The 15376-nt window shown below is 35.6% G+C and overlaps 1 protein-coding gene across 1 annotated transcript; it reads left to right on the forward strand.

Moving 5' to 3' along the window:
* The first annotated feature begins 637 nt into the window (after positions 1-637).
* On the forward strand, positions 638-14494 carry LOC140148520 (solute carrier family 23 member 1-like). Its single transcript, XM_072170504.1, has 12 exons — positions 638-919; positions 3218-3375; positions 4821-4918; positions 5421-5512; positions 6457-6638; positions 7587-7704; positions 8362-8518; positions 8713-8966; positions 9966-10095; positions 10415-10558; positions 11707-11802; positions 13798-14494. The coding sequence occupies exons 1-12, from the start codon at positions 710-712 to the stop codon at positions 14073-14075; spliced, it is 1917 nt and encodes a 638-aa protein (XP_072026605.1). The 5' UTR covers positions 638-709; the 3' UTR covers positions 14076-14494.
* Positions 14495-15376: the final 882 nt, after the last annotated feature.

The following is a 15376-nucleotide window of genomic DNA, read 5'->3' on the forward strand; positions in this document are numbered from 1 at the left end:
GCGCTTCGAACTGATATGTATTTTTCGCGCACTAGTTCGTGCAAAGTTATTTAGTGAGCGAAAACGTCTTGATAGCTCTTAATTCATTCTACTTCAGAAATTTTCACTAAAAAGTCTACCCAATGTCAAAAAGAAATCTATGCCACACTGATGGGATGGGAGCCATTCGTGGGGATGGATGAGAGGATGGATGGATGGGTGTGAGGAAGGATGTGGATGGATGGATTTGGGGATGGATGTGGGACGTGGGTACGTATTGGTTTTTTTTGTGGAAAAAGTAAATAATGGATATGGATATCCTTTGAAAAATTTCCGCTCGCAAAAACCGACCATGTGAACTCAACAGTAAGGTTTTTATGGGTGCTACAAAGCGTAAAAATGGTATATAAAATACAGACAAAATTTGTTTCACAAATCCAAAAACACATTGTTGAAATTAGATAACTTTACGATTAAAAAAACGAGGTGCTCAAAAGAAAATATGCTTCACTGAGGAACAAAAAAAATTGTCACGACCCCAACTACCCAGCCCCCCTTGACATCTAAATGGTGAGTCCATGTTTCTTTTTTTGCGTAGTCATGGTAGTTAACATGTGACCAAAATAGTAGATGCTTTGTATTTGCATTGAATTGATATGCTAGCTGTTGTGAACTTATCATATACTCCTTGATTCTTTCTTCCAGTTTATACCAGAGTATATCAAAGATAATGGCTGACACCACTGAAAACAACGGAAGTGCAGAGTACAAGAAGGTGCCAAGCATTGCCAACGATCTTGATGAAGACGACGAAGATACAATTAGTTTGGATATAAGCAAGAACTTGAAACAAGTTAGTGCAGCGAGACAATACGCCAGTGTGTTGTATTCCATAGATGAAGTACCCCCTTTCCAGCTCACCGTTTTACTTGGGATGCAGGTAACATTAATGAAGAATCTGTTTAGTCAAAAGTTGGACAGCACATATTAATAGGGGAAGGACACCGATCATCGATTTTGTTAATTATAGCATTTTGGAGAGCACATTATTCATTGGGCTGCCATTTCCCAGATGTTACAGAAAAGAATCACCCCATGGCATGGCATTATTCATACAGCTGTATTGGCTTCAATGGGCTTATCAGCTTGTGGCATCTGTGTATTGTGTTTTTGCCTATTGCCATAATAAATGGGTCACTTCTGATGTCAAAGTTCCCAGCCGTCTTTTAACATTTATATCTTATGTTAGATTTTGTACCCAGCACTAAGGCAATCTATGGCCAAGTACATTTGTTGTTGAAGAACTGTGTCCTGCAGGTACTGAGAGCATGATTGAGAAAATACTCACTGAAAAGTCACAACCATGAATAGGAGGCCATATTATTTTTACTTACAGTTTCAGGTTAATGTTATTATAGAAGCCATGACCTTACAGCCAGCTTTGCAAATTACACTGTTTGCATATAAGTTTTCTCTAAATTCGCAAGTTTCTGCAGTACATTTTACCACACCAAAATTAACTTGGCAGGAATATTATTGGAAAAGTAAGTATTGGGCTACCTGTGTAGGCCTACAGCAAACTCCACTTTAAAGGCCCATTCAGCCTTGGCGGAAATTTTAAACTGCATTCCATCACCCGTTTTACACCTTCCGCGAAAACACAGGCAGACAAAAGAATAACACAATACAGTTCCCTTCGACAAAACACACAGCATGGTCTATTCGCTGTTGAAGTGACATAATAATCGGATTAACTACACGCGGTATCTATGCATTGACGTACTTGCGATGACTATGTATGAATAGATGCGACGGGATTACCTGCGGAATTATCTCCATTATATATGTTATCAGCTATTATTCTATTATTCTAGGTTTTAGGCGGCTTTTATTTGCACAATTGGACGCTCAAAACACCAGGTTGGTGCTAGCGGCTACCCAAAGATGTCCGACCAAATCCTGACCATGACTTGGCTCCTTGGATTCGTCTATAGTTTCAGTATTAGGCAAAGAAAAACATGTTTGTTTCCTGTAGCAGGTCTAAAAGTCAAATGCGAAATGCGGTTTTTTATTTTTATTTTTTTTTATAATCCATGTCTTCAAATTGGAATGGAAATTTACAATGGATCTCTCTAACACAAACAAATCATATTTCTTCATATTCAAGAATATTTATGATTCCCTTTCAACCTGCAGTAACAGTTCAAATTGACAAGATCTCAAACTCATTATTACCCAATGTTTCATTTTGACAAGATTATGTTATGTCCCCCTTGGACAAGAAAATCTATTCAAATTTGACCTTTATTGGTCATTTTTGACAAGACAAACTACTCTCAAATTAGAAAAGGTGAGCCTCCCGGAAATCGAACCCACGACATCAGGTTTACAAGACCGGTACATTAAGCTCTCGGCCGCGGGAGCTTCTTGATTAAGCTGGCTGAAATTGGAACCCATAAGCGGTCACTTAAACTTATCTCATCTCTGCAAATAGCCCATAGTAGCTAAGGCCGTAAATGCGGGAAATAAATTGTCATCCTCACTGCAGAGGAAATATGGAAAAAATTGACATGATTGACAGGAAACATATAAAATAAACATAATTTTTCACCAACTCCTGTGGCCGAGTGGTTAAGATACATGTCGAATAAACGTGAGGTCACGGGTTCGATTCCCCAGGCGGGTCGCTTTTTTCCATGTTATCCGATTTCATTTTCATTCAAATATGTGAATAGATTGACCATGTCATTTTGACGAGATTCCGTTATGTACACCTCGGAATAGTCATACTCGTCCAATTTCAAAATTTTTATCTATTCATTATGTTGTGAGGAGTTAAATTTAAGAGTGTGGTTGCCTGGTTACTTGCATCCTTTAATTTTGTTAGTACTAGCGGTTGTTTGACGCGATGTAATTGTTAGGCGGACATAGTAACTGATGCTCACTATTTTGAGGTCCCTGGATATTTTAAAGGTATATTTGCTCAGTTTAAGACTTTAATCACTAAGATTGAAAAAATGAGGTGAATATGCAGCGTAACTCGGTGAATGATAAGGTTTGCAAAAGTGAAATTTGCAGTTGCATCATCACCACCGTTCGAGTTTTTATCACAAAAAGTATTGCAACTCGGTAATTTATTATAGATTTTACCATTTCTGCAATCCTCCTCATCAAACATGATAAATATACAAGGGTCATATGGATATTGCCGGGATTGTTCCCTTATATTTCAATACAGCAATTTCTAACTATGTTCGGCGGAGTGGTATCCATGGCACTTCTTGTTGCCCAAAACTTATGCATGGAGGAAAACCCGGTGGCGATAAGTCGGCTTCTAGCTACATCTTTCTTTGTGTATGGCCTGGTTACATTGCTACAAACTACATTTGGCGTCAGGTAAACGTAACTTTCGTTGTTGTTGTTGGGTTTTTTTTGGAGGGGGGTCGGTCTTTGTTTTTCCGTCTAATTTAGTCTAATTCTATAAGCATGATCTTAAGATTCGTGATGGTATATACATCATGTACGTGTGTAGTCTGTATACCTTCCTCGAGTCGATAATTAAGATATTGTTTTTTATTGTCTCTAAATGTAATGATGAGAAGTATATAAAATTACGCATTTTTAGATGCAGGGAATCTAACTAGCATAACAGATTCCTGCAAAAATTAACAGTTTTTGAAAAAATCTCCAAATTTGATTATACTTTACTGACTCGAACTATTATAGACATGGTGTGATAAATGGATAAATACCACGATAAAATGTCATATTTATAAGAGGAGCTAGAACATGAAAAACGTATATGTGGTACAGTACCCTATGTACACGAATGGATGAAAAAGAATGTGAAATAAAAACATGGCACCAGTTTTAGTCAAATTCCCCCTGTAGGGGAGGGATATTTGGGGAATTAACACAAATGACCATACGCGTATGTTCCCCGAAAAGACCCTCTTTTTGGATTTGTCAGCTCCAAAAGGTTATTAAATTTGACCAAAATAGAGCTCCAAATGACCCTTGATTTGGATAATTTCAGCTCTAAAAGACCCCTAACTTGTTCATTCCTCACATTTCTGTTTTTTGTTTTTTTCAGGCGATTTGCAACCAGAAATCCAAATATCCCCATTTACTTGTTCGTAGCTCCAAAAGGCTCCTTTTTACCGGTACGCCCTCAGCTCCCAAAGACCCACCACCTCAAAATTCCGGGGGAGAATACCCATCAAAAATATATGATGTGGCACCCTGCTCACATACAAAACACGGTTATTTATAGCAGGGAGGTAAATAAGGATAATTTACTGGGTGGGCAATTTAATTTATTTTTGCCCTCAAATTAGGGGAAATAATTTACTGGGTGGGCAGCGATAATTAATGGCATTTTGGCGTTTGGATTTTCGGAAATGTACTCACAGATTAAAGAAATATATTTAATTATACCTGTTTTGGACGAGTGGCATTTTCTAAAATGTATTGAAATCATTTGGTAAGAAATTATGAAAATTTGTATTGTGTGATAATTATTCCTGCTCCGAAGTTGTAAACATGGTAAATGAATAAATTGGCAGATGTTAAAAACAGATACATTCAACATCACTTTCAAAATGCAAGTTGATTTCAAGAGATGCACGTTGGTAGGCCTACTACTTTTATGATAATTATTATATGGTGCCCAATTTTTTGTGGGCAAAATAATTTACTGGTGGGCACTTTTGGGCAATGGGCAAGTTAAATTTACTGGATGGTCAAAATAATTTACTGGGTGGGCATTTGCCAACCCAGTTAACATGTTATTTACCTCCCTGATTTATAAGTACTAACGTTTATTTTTATGCATTTCATAGACTTCCAATTATTCAAGGTGGTGCCTTTTCATTTGTTGTGCCAATCTTTGCTATCAGTAATATACGAGGAGAGTGTCCCAAAGCAACTGGTGCTAACGGTAAGTTATGGCATATTGATGACCCTACTTGCGACCCTGGTTCCTTCCACGTTCCAACGAAACGAAGCAAATTATCTTGGAAAATACAGAATTGCAGAGCCGTATAAACTTTAATACACAACAAGATTGTATTAACATATCAATTGCAATAATTATTGGAAGGTTAATGATAAAAATGTTGCATGAATTTATATCTGAAAATATTATACTAGTACTTTATTATACTTTTCTTGTGCAGTGAAAGAAAGTTTTTATGGCAATTCATTTATTAACTGGAGACGCCCAGGGATGCTGGATTTTTCTTTCTTTTCAATTCTCATTTCTTTTTGTATTCAAAGTTAAGTGGGTAATTTTTATGCTGAGAGTGGGCAAATGGTTTTTTTTATGTTGTTGTTGTTGTTTTCATTTAGTGGGTGATTATATTTTCAAAAATATTCCACCCAACACCCCCGGCCAACACCTGGAAATCTAATGGTGCGTCCCTATTATCATTATACTCCAGAAACACTGACTTTGGAAACAACGACTGAATTGTTTTCTGCAGAAACTATGACTATATCTTCACCAAGAGAGTACGAGATACGAATGCGTGAGGTAATAAATAATTATAGGGACTTATTTTCTGCCTGTGGGTTCACTCCGCTCGGGGTGCGTGTTGTGTGTTTGGTGAAGAGTTGTGGTAGTTATGGGGTGGGATCTGGGTATTTGTATGGGTGTGCAAAAGAGACCTGAACAGTCTTCCTTCTCGTATCAAAAACTCCGATACAATTTACCAATAAACAAGACACATCTCAAAACTCATCTTTTCAACCAGGTTTACAGCTGGTGCTTACAGCTGAACTGCTCACGAACCATGTCATTTCATCATTTCTGATTTATTTCTGATTATGCACTCTATGATTGATTCTTGTGCTTTAATGATTTCAGCATAATGTATATATATATTTGGCTGATTTTAGTCGTTTTAGCTTTAAGTGTAAATTGGCCCACCATTATTGATGTTTGTGTAATATTATGATTGCTGGTTTTATCCTGTTGTAGATTTATATTTAATGGGTTTTATGCTTTTGTAGTTTGAAGAAGTTTGTATAGTTTAGGGACCGTTCACAAACACTTGTTAGGGGGCCTGATGCAAAAAGGGGCCCTGAAAATCTTTGACCCGCCTAAGGGGGGCCTGAAAAAAAATGACCACACATTTTCCTGGGAAAATTGAGTTTATATGCTTTCTATGGGGTTGACCGATAATTTTCATGTCAAAAAGGGGCTTGAAATGTTTATGACAAGTGTTTATGAACAGTCCTTTAAGGTATTTTTCCTTTTGTGCAGCGCCTAGAGACCCTTTGTTTTGTGCGGTTTATAAATTATATTATTATTAATATTATTATTATTATTATTATTATTATTATTATTATTATTATTATTATTATTATTATTATTATTATTATAATCTGTGCCCCCCCCCCCCCCCTAGAATTGACCACCCTGGGCTACCTCTTACGATCTCCGCTATTCATAATATTGCAACGGTCTTTTTTCAGATCCAAGGGGCACTCATGTTAGCTTCCATTGTCCAGGTCGTTGTTGGGTTTACAGGCATCATGGGATATATTCTTCGCTTCATTGGGCCCCTATCCATTGCTCCAATAACAGCGCTGATTGGCTTGGCTCTCTTTGAGGCTGCTGCTTATGAGTCCGGACTTCATTGGGGAATAGCTCTTTTGTAAGAAGATTCTTATTCTCTAACACTATCTTAAAAATTAATAAAAAAACATTTTAGCCCAAGAATTTTTTTGTTACGTTTAACGAAAAAGAAGTGGGCAAAAAAAAGTTTTAGGGGTGTTGGGCCAAAAACGAGTATTTTGGTCCAAATTTGACTTCACAGATGAATATATTCAGTCTTTGCCATTCTAAATATGTATACTTTTATATACTTTACACCAACAATTTAATAATTAATAATTACATGGTTAAGACCAACCTTAAGGAGATCCCAAGGCTTGATATAAAGGATATTATTTCTGCCCCATGTGCATAATATTTTACAGCAAGGGGTTGGGGACAAAAAGAGCTATGGAAATATAAATGCAATTATTGGCTTCCTTGACTCATTTCTTATAATATCATTATATATTCAGAAATGAACTGCAGTTTTTTTAGTTAAATGTCTAAAACTAGAAATATCTAGGACATGCTATCCCATTCGCCATAACAACATTACAGTTGGGTAGGTTTACACCAAAAACACGTTTTCGTTCTTGCTACACACTTCATATATGGTGTCAAGGACACTTTTTTTGATAAAATATTCCATTTTCTAATGAGAGGAAAATCAAATCTAAAATAAAGAAAAATATGGATATTTTGCACACAATAGCGCCCTATATAATTTGATTTTATCTTTTCCCGAGAAAAAATCTAACTCCTACATTTTTTAGGTTTGTTTATTATCTTTAATTTAAAAAAGAATTAGGTTTATAACATGTTTCGTTGTGTACCTGGACTCTTTTGAAATCCGACACCAAATATCCAAAATGGCCACCGATAAAATATGCAAATTAAGTAATTTTTTCATCTTTCGCTTTTATTCACTAGTAGGTTTAATCAGAAAAAAAGTGTTTTGGTGAACACCTTCCCTTAACAATACATAACACACTATTTCTTTTTTCAGAACAATTGGACTAATCATTCTATTTTCACAATATTTGTCTAATGTGTCGATTCCATATATTGGCTGTTCGCTGAAGAAATTTCATAAGATAAAGTTTCCGATATTTAAACTATTTCCGGTAAGTGTTCTAGGCGATGGATCATTTTACTACGGTATCATTGTGTTCTAAAGTATCTTTCATGAGTTGTAACCTGTGTATAAATTATTAAAATTATATGCCTGCAGACTTGTTTTATTAGTATATTACTTTCTGCTCCAAATAATTAGAAATCCAAACTAACCGCATACTGGCGAATTCTCGATACTTATAATCCATTAATAGTGTATTAAAACACTATTAAATCGTGTCATTATTGTAAACTAATTGTAAATTAAGTATGTTAAGAACGAAAAATAAAACTATCGGCGGCCTGATATGGCAATGACGTCAACGTGTTGAGGAGGCTGTTTCGCGCTCGCATCTATGTGGTGTCCTTTATTGCAGGCTTTTAGCGAACGCTAGCAATGTGAATCGCTGTCCCATCAGGGTATAGGGGTGGTTTATAATAGTCACCTGGTATTCACCAATATACAGAAATCCCGAATATAATAAGTTTTAACAAACGCACAAATCTTGAGCAGTACGTCTGGATCATATTTTCGATACGGTTATTCAGTTTTGATGCAATAAACAAACATTTCCTGGATGGTCAGTGAAATTTTGTCGCTGGCTGTCACTTATGTATGTGGAGACTTGTATTAAAAACTTTTCTCATAACACTATTTCATGTTGCAGATTATCCTTGCCATCGTGACAGCATGGTTGATAAGTTTAATCTTAACCGTTGCTGATGTTTTTCCGAATGATCCTAATCAATATGGTTATGCAGCACGGACAGATAGAAATGCTCATGTGTTACGAGAAGCTCCTTGGTTTGCTGTGCCTTACCCTGGTAAGTAGCCCTTTTGATTTAAGTCTAAGCCTTTCACCATCATGATAAATGATTCACGTCTTATATAAAATGCGAGCTTGCCCTTGCTGGACATGTTGGATTGCGTTACTTTTGGCAAACTGTTCCCAACAAAACATAATGTTGTGTTAAAAGTTAACAGGCATATTTCGTCACTTTGCTTCAAATAATAATAGGTCAGTGGGGCCGTCCTACCGTTTCAGTAGCTAACGTATTTGGCATTATGGCAGGGGTATTTGCATCTATGGTAGAATCTGTTGGTGATTACTACGCATGCGCACGTTTATGTGGTGCTCCTCCCCCTCCTCAACATGCTGTGAATAGAGGAATAGGAATAGAGGGAATAGGATGTATCCTTTGTGGAGCCTTTGGAACGTCATCAGGGAGTACTTCATTTAGCGAAAACATTGGTGCTATTGGTATTACTAAGGTATATTATTTTGAACAATATATTTAAATATTTTTCCCATTCCCAAATTTGCATTTACATCAATCAATCTGCTCTCTTTCCCGGTTCCACATATACCATGAATCATGTAAATGAATCCTCCATGAGCAAACACAAAAACGTTTTTAAAACGTTTTAAATAAGTTATATTTTGGGTTTTGGTTTAGGTAAAAACGTTTTAATAACATTAAAATGTCGGGTTATATAAAGGTCATGAAACGTTTTGTATGAAAACACACTACAGCAATTTTTAAAATGTTTTCGAAATGTCATTGAAAATTATTTTTGCAAACATTTTTGGCCAAATATTTTGTCAACATTATGTTAAAATATTTGCACCCAGCAAACACAAAAACGTTTTTAAAACGTTTTAAATAAGTTATATTTTGGGTTTTGATTTAGGTAAAACGTTTTAATAACATTAAAATGTCGGGTTATATAAAGGTCATGAAATCGTTTTAAAACGTTTTGTATGAAAACACACTACAGCAATATTTTTAAAATGTTTTCGAAATGTCATTGAAAATTATTTTGCAAACATTTTTGGCCAAATATTTTGTCAACATTATGTTAAAATATTTGCACCCAGCAAACACAGAAATGTTCTTAAAATGTTTTATACAAAACGTTATAATAACATTTAAATGTCGGGTTATATGAAGGTCGTGAAAACATTTTGAAAACGTTATTGTAAATATTTTGGGCAAACATTTTTTGCAAAATATTTTTTCTGTAAAACATTTGTGTTTGCTGTGCAGTAAATTACCAACAAATGTTATCTTATGTTATGAAAACGTTTTATACCATTAATGTACCCTTTATATAACCCGACATTTAAACGTTTTCTGACAACCTTTTATAACCTTTAACGAATGATGTCGAAAACGTTTTGTGTTTGCTGGGTACTTGCGAATTCATATCTCGTGGAAAAGGATACATGTATGATTCAATGTTATTTAGATACACTCGTTTGTTTTTCAGGTCGGTAGTCGTGTTGTTGTACAAGCTGCAGGTGTAACAATGGTTCTGCTTGGTTTATTTACAAAGTTCTCTGCTGTTTTTACTACAATTCCTATACCAGTCGTAGGTGGTGTGATGTGCTGTACATTTGGTAAAACTTACTTTTATAACAATTAAGAGAATAAATATCTCACAAAAACTCTCATTGGGAACTTGAAGTTATATACAATTAGCTAGAATAAGCCAACCATATTATTATGATTACTGCGTGATACTTTGAAAGTTGATTCAACGTGCAAGCCGTTTTTTCATGGTTCATATAGTTTGATATGTTCCATACTTTATGTTCTTATTTTTTATTTACACTAACTCTGGTCATGAAAAAACGAAAAAACTTTCTTGAAGTCTGTCATTTCGTATAAACTGTTTGGGGAATACATTATAATTGTTGCTGATTCTGTCTTTTACAGGTATGCTCACCGCAGTTGGTATATCTAACCTTCAGTTCGTGAATCTCAGGTCATCTAGGAATCTATTCGTTCTGGGTTTCTCAACACTCATGGGTTTAGTAGTACCACATTGGATTAAACGAAATCCAGGAGCCATATCTACAAGTGAGTCCGTCAATCTTATATCTGGATCTGTATTATTTTATTTTTATTTTTATTTGTTTTATTGTTCTCCTGGTCTGTATCTTCAGGTAGAATACTTGCTTCTTGTGAAGCATATATTCTCACAATACTGTTCCATCTTGCTTTGATCTCTTTCTCCTCTGTAAGGATGTTGCTAAATACGCCCTTCACAACATTTAACCGGCGAGTTGGTTTGTTGGTCAGTAACTTGATGTTTCTGTACATGTCCCTGGTGTTATTATGGTGTCTTATGTGATGAATCTTTTACTGCATGCCTGATTTTTCCCACAGTTCCTCTAGTGAGGACTCTTCAAGATCATCTCCTAATAGTTTTGGGAACTTGTTTCTACTCTATAGCTTTCACTGATCTTGCTTACATGATACATCATATCCTGTTGGCTTTTTTAAATGCTTGATTCTTCTCAGCTTCAACTGCGTGGTTGATACCAGTAGTTGGTGGTATGATCCACAATTTCCTCTTGAGTAGGTATTTGCAGCCATGAAGCTGGATCGCCATTTGGTTCCGTATGCTATTATTTCCTAATTACTAGGTGTAAAACCTCCTTGGACATGTTGGATGTTTCTTGAAAAAAACAGTGGCTTTTTTGAACGGGAATAAACAAACTATGATGCAATTTTATCAGTTTCGCCGTCGAGAATGATTGTTGCTTGATTCCTTGCATGTTGGATGTTGCTTGATCATTCCTTGCAGTGCAGAAATCAACTGGTATTTCTTCTCTTTCATTCTTCTCTCCTAAGTCAAAGTTTAACATTAAGACATCAATGATCTTAGTATAGGCCTCGTCTTGTACCTGACGTATTAAACATGGGAGACTAATAGCTGTCGATAATGTATTAAAACTAAACCCATTTTTCATGGTTCACTGAAACGCTCATAAAAGCGCGCAAATAGCTCGGGCTAATCCTAACCATCCTTTGTGCTCAGTGTTTTTTCTTTTTTTGAGCTGCCACCTTATACACACGGGGGTATAGTGGTCGGATTATTGAGGCCCAGTGGCTTTTATTTTTGTCTTACAAATTTTTAATTTATATAATTTATATAAAAAAAGTGATTTCTACTCTTTTTTTATGATTTTTTACGATTTACTTTTATTTTTATATTTGTATAGCCATTCCTGAACTGAATCAAATAATAACCGTTCTGCTGTCAACTGGCATGTTTGTTGGTGGTGTTATAGCATTTAGTTTAGACAACACAATACCAGGTACGTTGCGTGAGGATTGTACAAATCACAACTATATTATGTTGCCTAAGGCTGAGATTTCTATTCCTATTCCAGAAAAATACAGCATTAATTTACTGCATCAGACATCAGTAATCTCAGTACAGGCCTTTTCCAAAAATTAGAATGCATAAATTGAAGTACGCGTCTTTAGACTTGATCATGTTGATTGTCACAACATTTTTTGGCCCTTAATTCATAATTTTGGCCAAATAGTGAAATTTAACTTTTGTTGTCCGTTAGAACTAAGTGAATGATTAGGATTCAGTTATGTTTCACCTTGCTTATATTATTTTAATCCCAAAAATAGTGCTGCCGGAATGGGGAATAGTTCGATGCTTTAATACGGGCGTTTTTAGTTCGCATGGGAGAAGCTAACATCTCTGCGGAGAACCGAATGTCTGTCGCAGTTGAAAAACGCCCGGAAAACGTCGGAATGACCTTTATAATCGTCACAATATAATACAACCAAGAAATGTCAATCGCGTCAATCCCCACTTTCATCGACTAATAATATGTGCCGGTCCGATCAAATTTCTTCAGAACAAAGTGCCCGTCGAGCATGGTTCCAAAATCAAAACAAGAAATCCGAAATATAAATAAATGGCAAATGTAGAGCTAAAGCTTAGCCAATTTCTTGAATGAAGTATCTATAGAAAAAGTCTAAAAAGTAATTATGCTGAAAAAATGTGGAAGGTAGTATATGAACAGGGTGTATCAAATGATTGATACCCATCAATGTTGATTTTTACTAAAAAGTCTGTCTCCCCAAAGACAACATTGGATACTCTTGACATGTCCAAAAAGTATAGTTACAATCACAAATTTCCAATTTGCGAGTGTTCTGTTTTTGGTCAGTTCTTCTTTCTTTCTTTCTTTCTTTCTTTCTTTCTTTCTTCTGTCAAACTTTTAACGAGCCATTGTAGCCATATGCTTTAGGCCAATGTAACCATATTTGGTCACAAGGACCATTGGGTAGGGGCACAAATATTACATGACCAACTCGAGGTCAAAGGTCATCCAAAGGTCATTATGGCCAAAATGCTTCTTCTTCCACAAATTACATAATACAATGACGTCACTTGCATACCTGCATCGCCTTTAGCCAGTGTCTAAAAGTTGTACAAAGAATTGGTGTCAACGGTCATTAAGGGGGTAAAATCTTACAATTGCATTATCTCGACATCCATAAGGGGTATGGGGCTCAAACTCGTTAACAACAAATCTCATGACCATGGGGAACATTTTACAGGGGTCAGGTCAAAGGTCATGCAGAGGTCATATTTTAGAAATGCATTTTCTGTACATCTGTAAGGGGTACGGGACTCACACTCTGTGACAACAAACTTGATGACCAGGGGAATATTATATTTGAACACTTTGCAGGCAGGTTAAAGGTAATCTGGGGTCAAATCTTATAATTTCTTTTTCTGGACATCTGTAAGGGGTATGGGGCTCAAACTCAGTGATAACAGATCTCATGACCAGGGGAACATTTTGCAGGGGTCAGGTCAAAGGTCATGCAGAGGTCAAATTTTAGAAATGCATTGTTTGGACATCTGTAATGGGTACAAGGCTCAATTTTGATGACAACAAACCTCGTGACCTGGGAAACATTAAGGTCAAAGGTCAGATCAAAAGGTCATTAAAGGGTTACATGCCTGGCGATTGTCTGCGCTCTGTGAGCGCAAATTATCTTTAGTTTATGACTTGTTATACAAATACAATTAATCTTCAAATTATCAGGATCTTATCATGTGATGAATTTTGATGAGACGCATCCATTAATAAAAAACTAATGAGTACCAATCATTTTGATGATTGTATCCAGAATGAGCGGTGATTGAATGCCGGGATTGAATGCAACAGATTCTTAGCCATTTGAATACGAATAAAATGTATGCAACCAGAGAGAGCTTTTATTTATAACATTATGTGTGTAATCTTACATTACCCTATCGTTAACAATCATTACAGGAACCCCTGAAGATCGAGGACTTCTCGTGTGGCGAAAGCAATTCGAAGAGAATAAAGGTGAAAGGTCAACAGATGACCTAGATGACGAGCAGAATGACCAAATACCAAGGGAGGCTAACAAGCCAACCTTTGGCAGTTATGATCTGCCATTTATTTCCAAATATATATTTGCGTGGAAATGGACCAAATATCTGCCATTCTGTCCGACCTATCAGGAAATTAAGTTTAAAACAAACAGGTGCTTTGTTTGTAGGAAAAATAACCATTATGATGCGTGAGACAAAATAAACTTATTGAACCTGCATAACTGAACAAATTTGTGTAAAAATTATATGCCGAAGGTCAACCAATGGGATTTTTTAAGCCTTTTGCTTAAAACTTACAATGATGTAAAAATTCAGGTCGTATTAATTTTCATGTTTTTATCAGGTTTTTATCCATTGTGTCAGGGAACAACATTTTTAAATTTTTGTATAATATTTCAGGTCTTTGTACGAACATGTTATCTCAATTATCTGGATCTAAACATAAGATTTTCATCATGCAGTTATGGCTGGAAAAATCACGGTGAATTTGCCGTGGACGTAACTGCACTATGTCAAGTTAGTCGTTTGTAACATAATTTCTTTAACTCATTTACTGTTTACTGTAAATAATCCATACAATGTGTAGCTTTTAGACAAATTAAATAAAGAATGTCGAGTTCATTATATAATGTTCAAACATTGTCAAGTTTTTAATACTCGTGATAATTCTATATATTTATCCACATTTCTCTAATGGTTTCAGTCGTGGCTTTATGAGATCACACCACTAAATCAGGTCCAACCCTATCTGACTGAAGAAAAAACAACCATTGTTTTTATACGCTGACCATACTAGGTGCATTTTAATGGAGAAAAGGTTTGAAATGAAGGCTGATGTGTCCTTTTTTTGGTGATAGTTGTGCTCTGTGGATGTTTTTCTTATCATCAGAGCATAAAATAATAAAAAATATTACAATTCTGACATTTTAGGTCAAAAAGTTTTGTCTGTCGAAAGAGGGGGGTCAAAAAAGTTTAGCGGTCTATTGAGGGGGTCAAAAGTTTTCGAGCGAAATTTTGAGGAAGACCAGCCCCCTACCAAAGTATTAATGAACACTCCCTTAGAAGCATAGTATGGTCCCTAATGTTCGTTAAATCGGTTCGCGAAACTATGTCGTAGATATTCGTATGTCATGCATGAATAGACTATTAAAGCAGTATGCAGACTCCGAGTATTAGACGTACAATATTGTATGTAACATATCTACGTTATTTAATCTATTGCCATTCTATTTTCAGTAATGTTTAAATTATAACGAATGTTTGATGACGTAAAATCGATAATATGTTACGTATAATATCTGGTAGAAATATATTATCGATTTTACGTCATCAAACATTCGTTAGAACTTAAACATTACTGGAAGAAATAGAATGGAAATAGATTAAATAACGTAGATATGTTACATACAAATTGTACGTCTAATAAAAAGTCTGCATACTGCTTTACAATAAACATCTACCAAAAAGTAATCACCCCCGTAATGAATGAATAT

The sequence above is a fragment of the Amphiura filiformis genome, chromosome 3 (genome assembly GCF_039555335.1).
Source record: "Amphiura filiformis chromosome 3, Afil_fr2py, whole genome shotgun sequence".
NCBI classification, from domain to species: Eukaryota; Metazoa; Echinodermata; class Ophiuroidea; order Amphilepidida; family Amphiuridae; genus Amphiura; species Amphiura filiformis.